This window comes from Gymnogyps californianus, chromosome 2 (genome assembly GCF_018139145.2).
Source record: "Gymnogyps californianus isolate 813 chromosome 2, ASM1813914v2, whole genome shotgun sequence".
Taxonomy (NCBI): domain Eukaryota; kingdom Metazoa; phylum Chordata; class Aves; order Accipitriformes; family Cathartidae; genus Gymnogyps; species Gymnogyps californianus.
This window is the reverse complement of record NC_059472.1, coordinates 129,077,022-129,092,648: the sequence shown is the minus strand read 5'-3', so window position 1 is coordinate 129,092,648 and position 15,627 is coordinate 129,077,022. Positions and strand designations below refer to the sequence as shown.

The window sequence follows — 15,627 nt, the reverse complement described above, 5'->3', positions numbered from 1 at the left end:
TGCTGTGAAACCTGGGCATGGGTGTTGCAGGCAAGGAGAGAAATCCAAGCCACCTGGCATCGCCCGCAGCCGTGCTGCATGGCACTGCAGAAACCCCACTGCTGAGACATCGCTAACCGCCTTTTGGGTGGTTTTGCATTTCGAGGGAAGCTTTGCCTCTCTTTACTCTCCACCTAGAGCCCTGCCGTCCTCAAGGCTGCAAAATACAGGGGCAGTATGGCTAAAGAGAGCATGGGTTTCCCCTTACAAATGGCCTGTCTAACAGATACTTGACTGCTGAATGCAGGAGGAATAATCAAGTTATTTGTATGTCCTTAGGGCTCAGTTCTTCCTTGCCTATACCCGGTACAAACTCTCTTATGTCAACTTATTTGCCCCAAGGGCCAGTCACAGCAGTTCAGTCCTCCCTGCCATGTGGTTACTCCCTGGCAAACCTACAGGACATTATCACTCATCAAATAATAGGATAGTGTAGAGTGGAGAACAAATATTTAACGTCTTTAGATTAGCATAACAGGTTGGTCTCAGACAGCTTAAAGCGGAGCCTGTTGACCCCAGGCAGCAACAGGTATAGCTCCCTGGCTTTATTTAGAAGCTGTAATCCTGCAGCATTTCACACCAGATGTTGTCTTGCTCAAAAAGTCCTGGCACAGATCAAGCCTCTCTGCCCTTCCCTACATCCACTAAGACCAGCGAGATTACCAGCTTCACCCCATTCGTCCCACACTGCTGTTTTGGGGTTACTGCTGGGTTTGAAAACTAGGCTCTGGTCAAATGACAGCGCAACAGTAACTTGCCACTACAGCCACCAGATGGTTTATAATGGTTTATCTGCATGCACTGGAGCATCACAGCTTAAATCTGGCTTTTTATTGTACCTCATGACCAACCTCCCTGTGCTTTTTGGCCCATAATATACACATTTCCACAGGACACTTCGGGACAGTTCAGTTGCCTGAACTATTCTCTGTTTCTTACCTCTAATCAGTCATCCTCCCCTTTAAATCTGGTAACAACTCAAAACCTAAGCAGTCCTCAATATTATCTTGCTTGGTACATCCTGTCCTCAGAGCAGTAGTGCCAGGTAGGTAAGATGGCAGTCCAAATGGAAATGGATAAAAGAAATTATATTGCTATAAAGTGTCAGGGTTGCCATGTTCCCCTATACGTTTGTCCATCAAATAACCTCCGAGAGGAAGGCATGGGAAGCACCAAACATAACCTGCCCCAAATGTCTGACTGGCTCAGTGCAGCCTCCCCCATCTCCTGCATGGATGGTGAGTTTCATGGGGGAATGTGGCCGATGGAAATGAGAAGGGCAGGGAGCAATGGGAGCTCTTCTCTTCCAAACAAAATTCATCGCTAAAAAGTTTCTGGGCCTCCGCAATGGGGCTGGGGAATGGTATGGGGTCCCCAAGCTATTACCTCCTTGCTCCACCAAATTAGAGACACTCTGGTTAAGAGGGCAAAGGAAAATAAGCCTTACATGCCTGTATTTCCACGTCTTAAGTCAGCACTCAGTAGTGGTTCAGTGGGAAATGCCACGGGGTGCCTCTTCCTTCTGGGAGGGTGACAGTGAATAACTGTCATCCCCCCCTGCTCACCCCATGCAGGGGATGCTGAGGACCCTGCAGGTCTCTGTCTCCTCTCCAAGATGAATCCTGAAAGCTTCCTCCCCTGCCTGGCACAAAGGTCAAACACATACATCTTGCCACGGGCTTGGATTTAATGCTGATATCTGTTTGTTCACTTATTAAACAGTGACACTTTAGACTGGCTGAGAGAGGGTCATCAGTTGCCAAGTTTCTAAATATACTAAACGCGCTGCTGTGTGAGGAGGTTAATGTTACCTCCTCTTCCTCCTGGCTGATTTACTGTGCCGTTACCTCAGATTCCTGCTCTGTCGAGGCTCTGCGTTTGTGTTGTCGCACACTAGCCGGGCAGGCTCCCAGTCGCACCTGCAAAACAGCTCGGGGAGTGCTTTGTCCTTCCCTGTGTCCTGCAGGAGATGCCACCCGGTAGCATTGGCCCTGGGGACAGCCCAGCAGACGGCTTTTCCTGAAGAGCGTGAGATGCTCCGATGCACATGTGGCATGAGGCCCCTTCCTGCCCGGAGCACAACGGCCAGAGAGGCTCCGGCTCCCCGCGGTGCCCTGCAGCACCGCTTGGCTTTGCTATGGGAGGCTTTGATGGGTTCAGCTCCATGGTTCTCCTTCCCCCTCCTTTCCCAAAGAAAATGCTGAGCAGCACCCTGTGCAGGGAGGGCTACTTGTTCAGTAGTGGGTGGGAAGGCTGCAGCAAAACCCAGCTGTTTAAACCCTATTCTCTCTCACTCGGGAAGATTATGCATCCAAACCGGACGCTCCATCATATGCACAGGAAACTGTCAGAGTGAATTAAAAGCCCTAAAAGGCCAGGGCTATAACTCAGTGCTTTTTAAGTGCCAAGATTTTGTTGGGGGCGGAGGGAGGGAAGTAGTCACTAATGTAATTTCCATCAGGAGTACACTCCTCTAATATAATTTGGCCTGGCTACCCTTTCAAACGCAGCCTTTCCTTGGCTGGGCTGGTTCAGGGCCATCCTCCTAAATGCCCCAGTAATTACTGGTGCAATGAAAGCATGTGCCCAGGCTTTGCTCTGGCCTCTTCAGACTTGGAGTGACACCAGGCTTCAGCACAGAGGACCCCAGTTTGCAGCAAAGAGCACGTTGCCGGGCATGTAACTTAATGCATTAATACAGTGGGTTTTTTTCACTGACCATGTTCAATAAAGACACAAAATGGCTCATTTGCTTACACTTTGTTCCTTTTCTCTCTTTGATTAAGGTTTGGCAGCACTCAGATGGTCTGCAAGTTGCATGGTCCCTTACCAGATCAATAAGCATCTGTTGTTACTCTGAACCGAATTCCTGATGCCAATTTTACATTCACTAGTTGCCTGCTTTAGTTTGTCTTTCTGCCAGCACCTTACATTGCCTGTAGCAGAGTTCAATAGCCCATTACTCTGTGCTTTCCATGCAAGAGAATGGTTTTCAGGGAAGCAACACTTGCTTTGCCTTATCCATCTCCTTAGGCAAAAGCTATTAGAGGAAGAACTTGAAAGTCTATCACAAAGTGCCCTCTGTTGCCTCACCCTTTGTGAATTAAAACATGTTTTTTCCAACAACTCTTTAAAGATCTTTTTGCAGCATTGCCTTGCCTGCATGATACACTTGAGTATCATCAAAGAATTACAGTACAGCACTGGTTTACTTCTCTTGGGTTTATTTTGGTCTTCTTTTTTTAATACAAGCCCTGACTGTATGTGGCAGCAGAGTGCCAAAGCTATTGAGTTGTTCCCAAAAGCAGCTAACTGGGGACTTATTACTGTTATTACTCATAAACAGCTGGTGCTCAAGGACAGTGCCTCTTCTGGGGGACCGCCAGTTTAAAGATAACCACCAATCCCCTCTCCCCTTGTCCAAATCAGTGGGACTGAAATGGGAATTGCACCGCACCATTTTTAGACATTGAGGTTAGCTTCTCTAAGAAGCCATCCTTTAAGAAGGTAAGAACCATGGGGCTTTGCTGTGACATTTGTGGGGCTGCGACTTGCAGAAGATGTTAGAAAAGGGATGATGTGAGAGGCTGAAAAAGAAGCCAATGAAACCCAGTGCCTGCAGAGCAGCGAGGGCGTTGCAGGGTTTTGGAGGGGCTACAAAGGATATGAACTTTGGTGCCGTTAAAGGAAACCATAAGAACAAAGAAAGGAGGAGATGAGCTGCATAGCCAGATTTATGGGCAAGGACAGGGTTGGCAGCTACAATTTTGAATGATTTGAGGTGAAGAGAGAATGACGTAGGCATTTGGGAAGCCAGAGAGGTGAGTGTCACAGAAGTTGAGCTTTTAGAAAGGACAGGCAGAAAATATACCACCCCAAAGACTCATTCATTCTCTGGCTGTCAATACACTTCCATTTCCCCTGGGGACAGACAGCACTGCCCTTCTCTGTGCCCCGTTGTACACAAAAGCCTTGGGAGGACAGACTTGCCGGCTGCTACTGCAAGGCAGGAGCCTCCTCCTGAAGCCTGGGTGCCGGCTGCTGGGAGCGACCGAACCCTAGGTGCCAACATCGCTGTGCAGATGTCCATCAGCACCCCATGCCATTGCTTTCTGGTTTGCAGCCATCAGCTCAGCCTCTGGTAGGAGTTACAAACCAGCCAGTACATTATGAGGTAGCAGGAGGAGATAATCCCCCAAACGGCAGCCCAAAGCCTTATTGAAAGTAGTCCATGTGACACTGACTACAACCAGAAATCAATGAAAGTGGAGCGGTTCTGCACATGGCGTGTTGCACGGGTCAGTTTGGGGCTGAGGCAGCAGCGAGACCGGGTGCGGGGATGCACAGTCGCACTCCCGGGCTGTGCACGCTGGTGCGCCCGCACAGAGCCGGGTCCAGCGGCAGGCAGGGAGAGGCAGCAGGCGTGGGAGAGGAGGCACTGGTTTTTTTCCCTCCCCAGCATCTTAAACTAGGTAATTATATTTAAAAACTGTGTTGTTAAACCCAAAATGAAATAAGTGAAAGTAAGGATGTAGCACAGCTAAGGTAGCATGATTTATTGACATGAGCTGCTAATACATGCAGTAGGTAACTACATATATTTAATTATATACTAAGTGCAAGCTGGATTTTTGGTATACATTTAATACAGTGCATGGCGTAAGATCATACTGTTTTTCTATTTGTCTACAGTTGCGTTCTAATCATTAGAAAACTCTCCCACAGGCATTTGCTGCTACAAAAGGCCAAGGAACTGAAATACCCCAATTAACTTTTGAACCAGTCTTGGCACAATGTGTTAAGAAACTCAGAGAAGGAGGGAAGATAATTCATAGCATACCAGGCACCATCCAGCTGAAGAATCCCGAAGTAACGATAAAGCAGGTATGTCAGAAATAAGGAGGAAGGATTTCTTTTGTGGCCTTTTAAATAATAAATACTTAACACCTTCCCAGATGTCTTTCTCATGCTTTATCATCTGAGAGGAACAAGACAGTAACGGTAGTAAGAAACTTGTTTCATGTCTTTTTGGGTTTTTTCCTTATACCTTACATTGCTTTCTTTCTGTTAAAATGCTGAATTGTTTGTGCTGTATTAATAAAGTCCATTTAAAATCCATGCTTTGCAAATGTTTTCTGACCAGACTGATACGCCCCTTCCTGAACATGTGCAGCACAGTACGATTCTACCTATGCGATCACATCTCCTGTTTACATTTCCTACCCTCTGTGCACGTAGCTTTGCAACTTCAACGTCCTTTGGAGGCAGGAGCTTTTAAAAATGATGCAACTTAAAACTGAAGGTGAAAGGCCACTGGGATTACCAAATTTCTCAAAGACTCCAGCCTGTTGGGGAGTAGAGGTGAACTCCTTGGAGAAGGTGAGGAGTTCAGATGAAGTGTCTCCAAGCCCAGGATGGTAACATCTGGCAGATGCTGCCAGAGGTTCAGCCGGAGGGTTGGCCAGCAGGACATGCTGCTGGGAGCGTGGCCATCCTCAGGAGCCTCCCGCCGGGATACGTGCTCCCGTGTGGTGTGATGCTGCTGGAACCCATTGCTTGCACAAGCACAGGAAATTAAAAGGCAGCTGTGCTAGTGCCCAGATTTCCAGAGCTTATGGCAAGTTCCTTGCCCCAGTGGTTCCTTGACCTTTTATTAAGACCTCTGTTTAAAAAAAAAAAGGGCAACAAGATGAAAAATTTTGGACTACTGAACAGGGCTACAAATGCTAGTGGCTTGGCTTCATAGCAACATAAATAGCCCAGGTGATAGCCACAAAGAGTACACTAATTTGGTTTTGTTTTTTTTTTAATGGGTGATTTCCAGTATCACTTTTGACATGCAGAGTTAAAGTCTTCTATACAGGTGGTAAAAGCTGTATGCATTTCTTGATTGCTTTAATGCATTATCATTGTAACACAACATCCGCCTTTATTTAACGTTTACAGAAATACCAGTGTAAGTGCAGCTGTTGCAGTGCTGTCACTGGTACAGATAACTCACGCATTTCAAACAGTCGTGTACAGCATTTATCATGAAGCAGAAAAGAGTGGTTTGTATGAAAATAACACCTTGATTTGAGGCTTTTAGTCCTGAATCCTGCACATCCTTTGTTTAATTTTCTTCTGTTATAGACTCTTTTTCACATAACATTTAATATGCTTCCCATGTGAAATTTGCTTTTTAATGCTTGCTAATAAATAAGTATATAATTACTCTGACTCCTATCAGAGCTAATATAGCTGAACAAACTTTCTGAAAGACAAAAATGAATGTACATTACACAGCATGAATGAGCATCCATAAACACCCTACTCCAAGATCTGATTTACAGTGATGATACAAAAGTGAGAACGTACACTGGGGAGTACCCCAGACACAATGGTGGAAACAGCGAGCGGGAGAGAGGGGGGGAGAGGACAAGGTACAACCGGTAATTGAATGATGATGGTCGGGTGGACAAGGGGATGAAAACGAAAGGACCTTCCAGTGTAGAAACCAGAGTGAAGGCAATGTGTATGTGGCACGCTGTGGTTTCAGGCAGGCAACCAACGCTGTCCCAGCCCCTTCGGGGTCACGCGAAGCCCAGCCAGCTTGGCAGAGGTGAAAAATACGGAAATATGCTCCTTCTTTATCTTCCCTCCTTGTCTGATTTTCTCCTGGGAGAGAGCTCCTTGGCTATTTCACAGTTTATTTGTCCAGTTTGGCCTTTGTGGTCTGCAGTTTCAGGCCTCCTGTGACTGCTTGCATTTCCATGCATGCACACAGACACACACAGCCAAGCGTCTTAGCCTGAAGGTGAAGTTAACCAGCTTTTTTGGCTGATTTGCTGATCTTGAAAGCACTTGCTAAAGGGTCTCTGCTCCTTTGACCCACGAAGGTGTATACTTAACCTTAATGTCACTGAAGTCATCACTCGTGGATACAACACTTGCAAAGTTCACATTGTAATAAAAGAGAAAGTCTCTATAAACACCGCATCCAAGGTATGCTTTGTGTTTATGCTGAGAAGGTTTAAAGACAAAAACCCTGAAGAGCTTACATGTAGGTTTAACAGTGCTAAGTTGAGGTAATAGTTACACAATACTCCTGGTTAGTGAAACTCAGTTTCCAGTAGCTTAATGTTGCATTTGTGATGGAGAGCAAGTTGCCATCCACAGCCACATGAAAGTCTTACTGGCAAACAGTGTTTGACATTTCTCTATTAAGACAGGATGCAGTGGTCCTATTTTTTCCCAATCTGACTTAATTTAAAAAAAAAAGGAAAACATCTCAAAATGGCCATCAGCAGCATGACTTCTCTTTGTTTATTTTCACACAGAGGTGGGTGGGGTTTTTTTTTGTACCCGTCCTTCTTGGATAGATGATAGCGTAGCACCTAGCACCCTGCTACATGTGGGATGCTACCCACCTCCGCTCCCCTCATGTGAAGTATCGGCACTGTGTAGAGTCAATGTAGCAGTAAGAAGTGCATCGCAATTTTCCATAAGACCTAAAATAAAAGAGAATATCTCAGTTTCAAAGTGTGCTATAGTTCACATTATATGGTTTCTGGATGTAACTCTCTGTAGGGGTGAAGAACATACTGGAAAATGCCATGTGCAGCAACATATGGGAACCAAAATAAGAAGGTAATTTCCATCAGGGCTCCACTGTGCTCCCCCTTGTCAGCAAAATAACGGTCCAGGAGAAACTATGAGTGATGACTTAATTCCCAGTAATGTCAATTAAAAAAAAATAAAATCCCCACTGGCAGTGGGACTTGAGCGTTTTGCGGGGGTGGGTGCAGGAGGCCTTGGCGCTCATCCACGGGAACTGTGTAATGAAATATCTGAGGCTCTGAGTTAAGTGTTTTTCCAATTACTTCCAATAGCTCCAGCAGGCGTGACTGTGCCTGTCCTTTAACTTATTTTTCATGTACCTGAAATAATGATAGTGACACATGCCCACCTTTGAAATAAAAAAAAAGTAAATGGAAGAGTCCTTGCAAAATAAGAAGAAACAGTGATTTTGTCTTTCTACTGACTTAAACTGAGCTGCAGTGACTCTGCCTACTAAAGACCTGACCAGAGATGTCAATAAAATAAGCATTTTGATGAGTTTTTATTGCTAGCATATGTCTAAGTGAATAAACCATCCATCAGATAATCCACAAGCTGTGGATTAAGCACCCATTAAGCAGGTCCTTAAAACTTTGTCCTTGGATAACCCACATTCTCAGAAAACCAACATAAAATCTGAAGTGAAGGTGTGTGAAATATGAGGAGGGATTTGGGGGCTGGCAAGAGTAGAAAATGGGAAAATCAGTTGCAGCAGAGCTCTTGGAGGAAAGGGTGCTTTGGAACGAAACTCCCATAGGAGAGCCATGCTCACATACTTACCCATTTTACTCATGATTCACAGCTTTTTCTTTAGTTTAGCAGATAATTTGCAGACTGCACACACAAAAATAAAGGATCTCAGTTGCTCTTCACAACCTGATTATGCATGGAAACTGAAATTTCTCAAGCTTTTGTGATGCTATTTTTGGCACCAAACTTCAGACTCTCAGAAGGGAATATTTTTCACAGTAGAAAACAGCTCCACACTGTCTGAAGATGAGATCTCTGTAAAATGTTTCAGGTTGTCAGGTTTGCTGGTCTCGATTTTAGTAATCTCTTACACCAGGAGTGCTCCAACAATTGCAGTGGAAGGATTAGCACAGCATTTGACTTACAAAGACATCCTGTGGTTTCTTATTCCTGTCAATTAGCACGTTATTCTTCCATGAATGATGAGGGCTCTGCACATAATTTCATTTGCAAATTAAATGTTTCCTGTTAGCCAGTAACAATACCTGACAGTTAAATAGAGGTACTGCTGTTGGAGGCAAAATGCTGACCAGAGGAAGCTGCTTAAACAAAGGCAGAGAAGGCAAGTCAACAATAAACAGATGTTTTAAATGAAGGACATCATTGCCAAGCAGATGCATAGCTTTGCATCTGCTATTGAGTGAATTTCCTGGCCTTTGGAAAGGCTGACAGATGACCGGTTGATTCAGGAACAAAGATACCCCTAGAGTACCCATTAACAGTAAGGGCAACAGGAGGTTGTTTGGAGGTTGTGGTTTGGGTTTTTTCTTTTTTCCTTCAGTGTGATCATTTCCTTCTCATGGTCTTTCCTACTCTTGGTATGTTATGGGTGAACGTTAATGCAACGATAATGTCACCAAATGAGGAAATCTTTGCAAGCAATGGGCAAACATATGTCTATGTGACCTTCATTCATTTTGTACAGCAAGAGGCATGTGCTTATTACTGAGAGATGAGATTTCGCCCTTAAAGTCTATGAAACGCAGAAATAATCTGATAGACTCTTTCTGCCCCACTACCTGCAGTGGTCCCAGTGGAACAAGGTTTAAGTGGGTAATACTTTTCTGTTTTAAAGCTGGCAAAGAGAAAAAAGAAAAAGAAAAACAACAAAAAACCTCCGAACCACAGTGGAGACAGCTCATACATACCCAGGGAGATATGTTTTACATGTCAAATATCCAAAATCCTTCCCATCACAGTCTTCAACCCCCTCGTGTCTGTAGCCATCTCCGCAGTAAGCACGGTGGCATCCTAGTGAAAAACACAGAAAGAAATACCTTCAAGGCACTTCAGATGTAAAAGAGGCAGGTGAGGTAAGTGGAGCTAGATTTTTAAGGGTAAAGTATAAAACAAGGCATTTTGGGGAGGGCATCCGGTAAGGACTGTCTTAGGAGGAGCAATATTCTTCACTACAAAGATTATGCTTTTTTTAGCCTAATTTCAATGACCAAGGGAAAGAGTGGATAACTACTAAAAATAATTACTACAGAAACACTAATTAGAACAGCATTTATTCTAATAATTATTATTACCATAGACAATTACTATCAAAACAAAGTAAAGGAAGCATAAAATACAGTTAACATAAATGATGTGGAGAGGTCACAATTTCAAAAAAGCACTCTGAGGTCATTAAGTGGTTTGAAAATCCCAACCTAGACCTTTACCCAATATTGCACAGTATCTGCGTGTGTCTACTGCAAGTGAGTTCCCACTTACGAACAGAATTATGCAGACCTATTGCCTGTCTATCAAAAAAAAAAAAAAAAAAAAAGCCATGATTGCCAAAAAGGTGTTTTTCCCACTGCTGACTCCTACTGACTTGAGCATGAGTGGGCCTTGTGACATTTTTTCATGGTGAACTGGCATGTAGGCTGCAGTAATTTGTGGGTTTGTTTGCTATTTTAAGCAACTGGACTTTGCTTTTGATGTCTTCAACTTTTTGAGTATGACTTTACAACATGAACAAATTAATTTAGCTAAAATCCCTTTGACATCTTCTCAGAGACACTATTAAGCAACTGATTAAAAGGACATGAAAGAATAGGGAGTTTATAAGAGTTGAAGTGAGTTATTTACAAATAGAAATTATTAATTAATTGCACCAAGGATCTGTTTGTTAGAAATTGATGCTTCTAAGAACTACGAGCCTACTTTACAATTAAATCCACTTAGCATTTGGTTAACCTTTTTCTTTTGGTTCAGTCACAAGAGCAGAATGATGACAATGTGCTCATTTCCAAGTAACTCAATGATAACTCTTTGGGCCACATCAGTGTCAGAAGTCTATGTATTGCAAGGCCTTGATCAACCTGAAGCTTTGCCCAGTGTATAGCACAAAGTAACGTGATGTGCCTCCAGGCACACAATGTACAATTTTGCAGGCACTAGAACTAATGAACACTATTTTCCTGCATGCTTGTTCCCTACAGTTGATTGCAAATTCTAATTGAATCATCTTCTCATGCTTGGAGCCTGGAGAGCTCATGCTCTCTCACTGGATTGCTCTGCAGTCAGGCAAGCTTAGAGGGGCAGTTATTTATATGTCTCCCTATACCTGTTGCAACTGAATTGCCTTTGAAATCTCTTTCCTGTTGTCATTGAGAAATTGGCTGGGATTCCTAAGTTATAAGGGGAAGGGTGGTGACGGACAGGTAGATGGGCAAAGTCACATAGAGCGTGGCTGCATACCCCTCATTTTCAAAAAGTCAGGCTAAAAAATGGAGGGCAATATAAATGAAAAAGAAAAATTGCATCTTTCAGTGTTGGCTGATACCTGTTCTGAAATGTGAAGAAGCATCTGTTCTGAAAAGTGAAGAAGCATCCCTTTGCTAGAACCAACAGAGTACCAGACCTGCTGTGTGTCAGCTGTAGATGGTGTAGAGTGCTGCGCTCTGGGGAAGGAATCAAGCGGTAAAAGTAACTGAAAGGTAGAAGTGAAGGTTGCCACAGCTGCTTGTACGCTTGTACGCTCTTCGCTATCCACAACCAGCAAAATGAAAGGAAGCTTGACTACACAGGGATCAGATGTTGTATAAACCTAATTAATAGTGAAGGTAGGGGGCTGACACCTTCCCTATGCAAGTGAATAACAAAATCCAAAGTGGTTTTACTGGACCCAGGATCTAGCTTACTATTACAAACAGCCAGCTTGTGTCTATCCTAAGGGGTTTTGTGCTGCATTGCAAAGGTATGCTACATCTTTTGGCCAGAAAGCCAGCAACCCCTGGGGAAGGTGTGTATGTAAACCAGCTGCTGGATTTGGCCCCTGAACCGCAGTGGTTTTGCACTGACTGCGGACACCTCTGCTCAGTGAGGTACACGGTCCTCAATGAGGATGTATGAGAATTACTTGGCATCACCTCTGTCTTGTGCTGGTGTGTGGCATCCACACGCACGAAGGATCTCAGTTTTCACACTATGGCCATTGTGCATCCCTCTCCCCGTGCCTGCACTCAATCCAGAAACCATGCAAGCTCCCCTGAGTGAAACACTTGTGTGATTTACACAGTAGTGTACGCTGTGGAAACAACTAATGCACCTTCCCTGGTAGAAAGAGGCTGCTCTTGATGCGCCGTAACTTACTTATACAGTCATCCGTCACAACCGCATTGCCATCGTCGCACTCTTCCCCATCCTGTACGATCCCATCTCCACAGGTACCGCCATCCTCGAAGCGGTAATCCACGGGATAGAAAGGGGTGAGCTGGCCAAACAAACACACAGCGGTTACTGAACCAGACCACAAGCAGCCTGGCTAGCAAGCAGAGGTGAAGGGCTGCGGGAGGCAGATCCCGCAACCAGGTTTTCATATCCCGCTATTTGGTGGTTCACAGGGTTTATACAGAATCTGATTCAAAGTCCAGTGGACACAAGAAGGATCCTGCTAATGATTTCAGCAGGACCTAGCTTAGCTCCTTGAAGCAATAACAAAATACATGGTTTTGGTTTGCAGGGTTTGTGATTTTCCACAGCTTCGTACCCTGGTGAGTCTTGCCTTATTTGGTATTAAATAAAAAATGCTCTTTATTATCATAATTCCCTGAACTCAGCCCCAGTTTGTTCACCAGTGAAGCCTGGTTCACAGGCAGGTTAGCAAAACCTGCAACACTGACAAGTTAACGCCTCAGTAATTAAGACTCCTGTGAACAAAAATCACGGCATTATGTACAGTTGTGGCAGTGCTCAAAAATGAGTTTTTTCTCCATTTGCTTCATTGATTCTGTATGACACCTTAAGTACAGAAGTATGTTCCGTATTTAAAAATGAAACATACACTCACGAGTTTTCTGAGACCACAGTCATATTTTCACCTGGACTGGGAGCCATCCAAAGGTATCCTTGAAATATAAAGATCTCTGATCTCTTCTAAAAGCTAAGGCATTTTCGGTGTTTAACCGGTCCAATTCTTCTTGATTATTCACCACAAAAATCTGGAGTGCAGAAAAAGAGGTGATTGGTAACCCTCTCAAGAAGTATTTTGGATTGTCACAGAATCTAGTTTTGCCGACTGACATACGTATCTGCAAATAGGTAAATAATTACACAGAAAAATGGCTTGGTTGTTTTCAGAAACAGAACGGTGTGAGAACTTACAGCCATGGACTGCCAGACCATAAGAGGCTGCTTTGTGACTGGTAAGAAAAGAACTGAGTTTCCAAAGGAGAATGGTCTTTCCTGAGCACCCAGCTATGGCTCCAATGGCCCCTATTTCAAAATGCATATCCACAGGTAATGATCACGCAAATACTCGTGCACAATCATTGCTGAGAAAAACTGTCAGATGCTCTAATGGTTAGATGCTGGAACAATTGTAAAATCTATATGGGCATAAGTGCTTTTTGTGGGTTTGTCTATAATTTTTTAGGCATGCTCATGGCTACAAAATAAATAATGCATTGCTCAATGCAACCTTCACTTATCTTTTACTACTTTGTACAGATTTAATTGGCATTGAAATGCATGTTTCTTTATATGCATATACTTCAGTCTAAAGCCAAGTCTTCAATTAAACAGAAAAAAATTAGTTCAAAATGGAAAAAATAGGACAAGCTGCTCTCTTACCAACTTTTAATGTCTCAGTTACTGAAATTGGCTGTAAGGGGCATTAGGAAATAATCTCTTCCTTCAGCAGCTTAATCAAATTAATTTTAGCAAGATTCAAACCATTTTTAAATTAAGAAAATGCAAATGGAGTGCTTCTGAGCAAAATGCATTCAGGACGGAGCCTGATTCCCACCAGCATAAACAGAATTGGCTCTTTTTAAAACAAATTACCCTGAAATTTTTACATAGCAGAATATTCCCATAGCCCTTGACCAAGGCCAATTTCATTAAAGAAGCATTGAATAAAAATGCCTTCAGCTTGAATGAAAGAAAGCAAAGAAATAGAAAGCCAGCAAAGAACTGATTCTGTAATTGTGTTCAGGACCTCAAGTCTCAGCCCCAGAGCTCTAATTTCTCTTGAAATCAATAGGAGATCTGTGCTCTCTGAATCATTCTGTTACAGATACTGGCCTCTGAAATTGCAAAAGGTTTAAAAACCGGAATGAATCTTAGCCAGTGACAGAAAACCAGCGCTTTGTTTCCTAGCCTCTCCCGTCCTCTAGTAGCCTTGGCACTGGAGGAGTTGACGGGCGAGTGGGTGATTGCACTGGGGATGTGCTGCAGTAGGATGCTGCTCTGGCAAACCATGCGACACCGGGACTGGGGGCCCAGAGCACCACCTCTGGGTCTTTTCCATGTTCAGCTATAGAAATCCTGACAATAGTTTTCAAGTGGTACAAGGCAGGCTTCAAAGCTGCTACATGGGGATCTGAACAGAATAAATAATAGCAATGTTTAAGATCCTGCTCTTGACACTCGAGGGAATAAAACAAATGGGGCAGGCAAACAGGGAGTGCTGCTCTGCAAGTTCTCCACTTCCAGAGCCAAGGCTTGCTTCTTTGCCATCCCGCATTTCTGAGAATGAAATGGCACTTGATCATCACCAAATGAGGGTTTATAGCAATAGTGCAGGGTACTTTTATATTTTAGGTAGTTACACTCTCATTACCATCTTTTAAGACCTAATATGAAACTGTGCCTGATGGAGAAGGAGAGTGATAAGACCTACATAGAATATTGCGAGCCTTATACCTTTTCCTATGAGTTCTCCATGCTGTGAAGTACCTGATAGTTTTTTTGCAATAGCATGCAGTGTGATGTGATATGCGCCTTCATTTCATGCACTTCGTCCTCTCACCATTACGTTTTAAAAACAACGGGGCTTTTTCGTAAAGCAACACAGACAGGGATGAGCGAGCAGCTGACAAGACTTGCAGCACACTGATGCAAAAGATTGAGTTCAATGACCCAGTTTAATGGACAGGGTTGTGTGTATGTCCCTTTCACACGCTGTAACAGCCTTCTGACAACGTGACAGATGGGAAAGTTAACAAAGCTAATTGCTGCTTATTGTCGTTCAGAGACGACCAGACACTGCGCAATATCCACTTCCATGAGTAGAGTGGCTGGGCTATGCTGGTACACAGCAGCAAGGTAGCATTTTCGTTGCTGATTAAGTGCTACAATGCACAGAATAATAAGGCAGGGCTCAGCAGAAGGAAAAGTCCAGAAATAGTATTTACAAAGCCCAAAGGAATCAGAGATGAAAAACTGCTGGGTCACTTTCTACCAATGACTTGTCCTTTGAAGCAGTTTGTCTGATTTGCTCGTAAAAACGCTTTCAAGAAGGCTAGAGATTGAAATTAGCTATATAAAGTGTATGTCTATGGACAGGAGCTCAGAAGTCTGACTCCAGTGGTTTGTGGAGACTCCATTCTGGTTCAAGGTAGAGGGTCTGTGCTTTGGGAGAAAGTTCTATCGTATATGTGAAATGCTTGACCCCAATATTCAATTCTGAAATAACTGTCTTTGCAGAAGAAGATACAAAAAATAAGCAAGAAAGAGATCCTTACTTCACTGACCAATCTGAAATATATTTCAATTTACTGAAATAAAAAGAACAGATTATATATGTACAGTAGGAGATGGAAGAGAACATCCTCAGGCTTGGAAAAAGGTTTCTAAACACTGATACCTTAGGCCAGAAGCTTTATTTTAATGCCAAAGACAAAGCAGAAAAGATTATGTTGGTTAAGTATCGCAGAAGCGGTCGTGAAATGCCTGAAACAATGAAATACTAGAAACAATGGGGCCATTAAGATAGGAACGATGGGAGACCTGAAGCATCAGTGA

The 15,627-nt window shown here is 43.6% G+C and overlaps 1 protein-coding gene across 1 annotated transcript in view; it reads right to left on the bottom strand.

The window, feature by feature from the left end:
• Positions 1 to 7,459: 7,459 nt before the first annotated feature.
• Positions 7,460 to 15,627, bottom strand: part of COLQ (collagen like tail subunit of asymmetric acetylcholinesterase) — a 41,988-nt gene continuing 33,820 nt past the window's right edge. The window contains exons 14-17 of the mRNA XM_050892222.1: positions 12,702 to 12,821; positions 11,974 to 12,094; positions 9,537 to 9,639; positions 7,460 to 7,529 (exon numbers count right to left, since the gene is read on the bottom strand). Coding sequence (XP_050748179.1) covers positions 7,460 to 7,529; positions 9,537 to 9,639; positions 11,974 to 12,094; positions 12,702 to 12,821 — 414 coding nt within the window. The remainder of the gene's footprint in view (positions 7,530 to 9,536; positions 9,640 to 11,973; positions 12,095 to 12,701; positions 12,822 to 15,627) is intronic.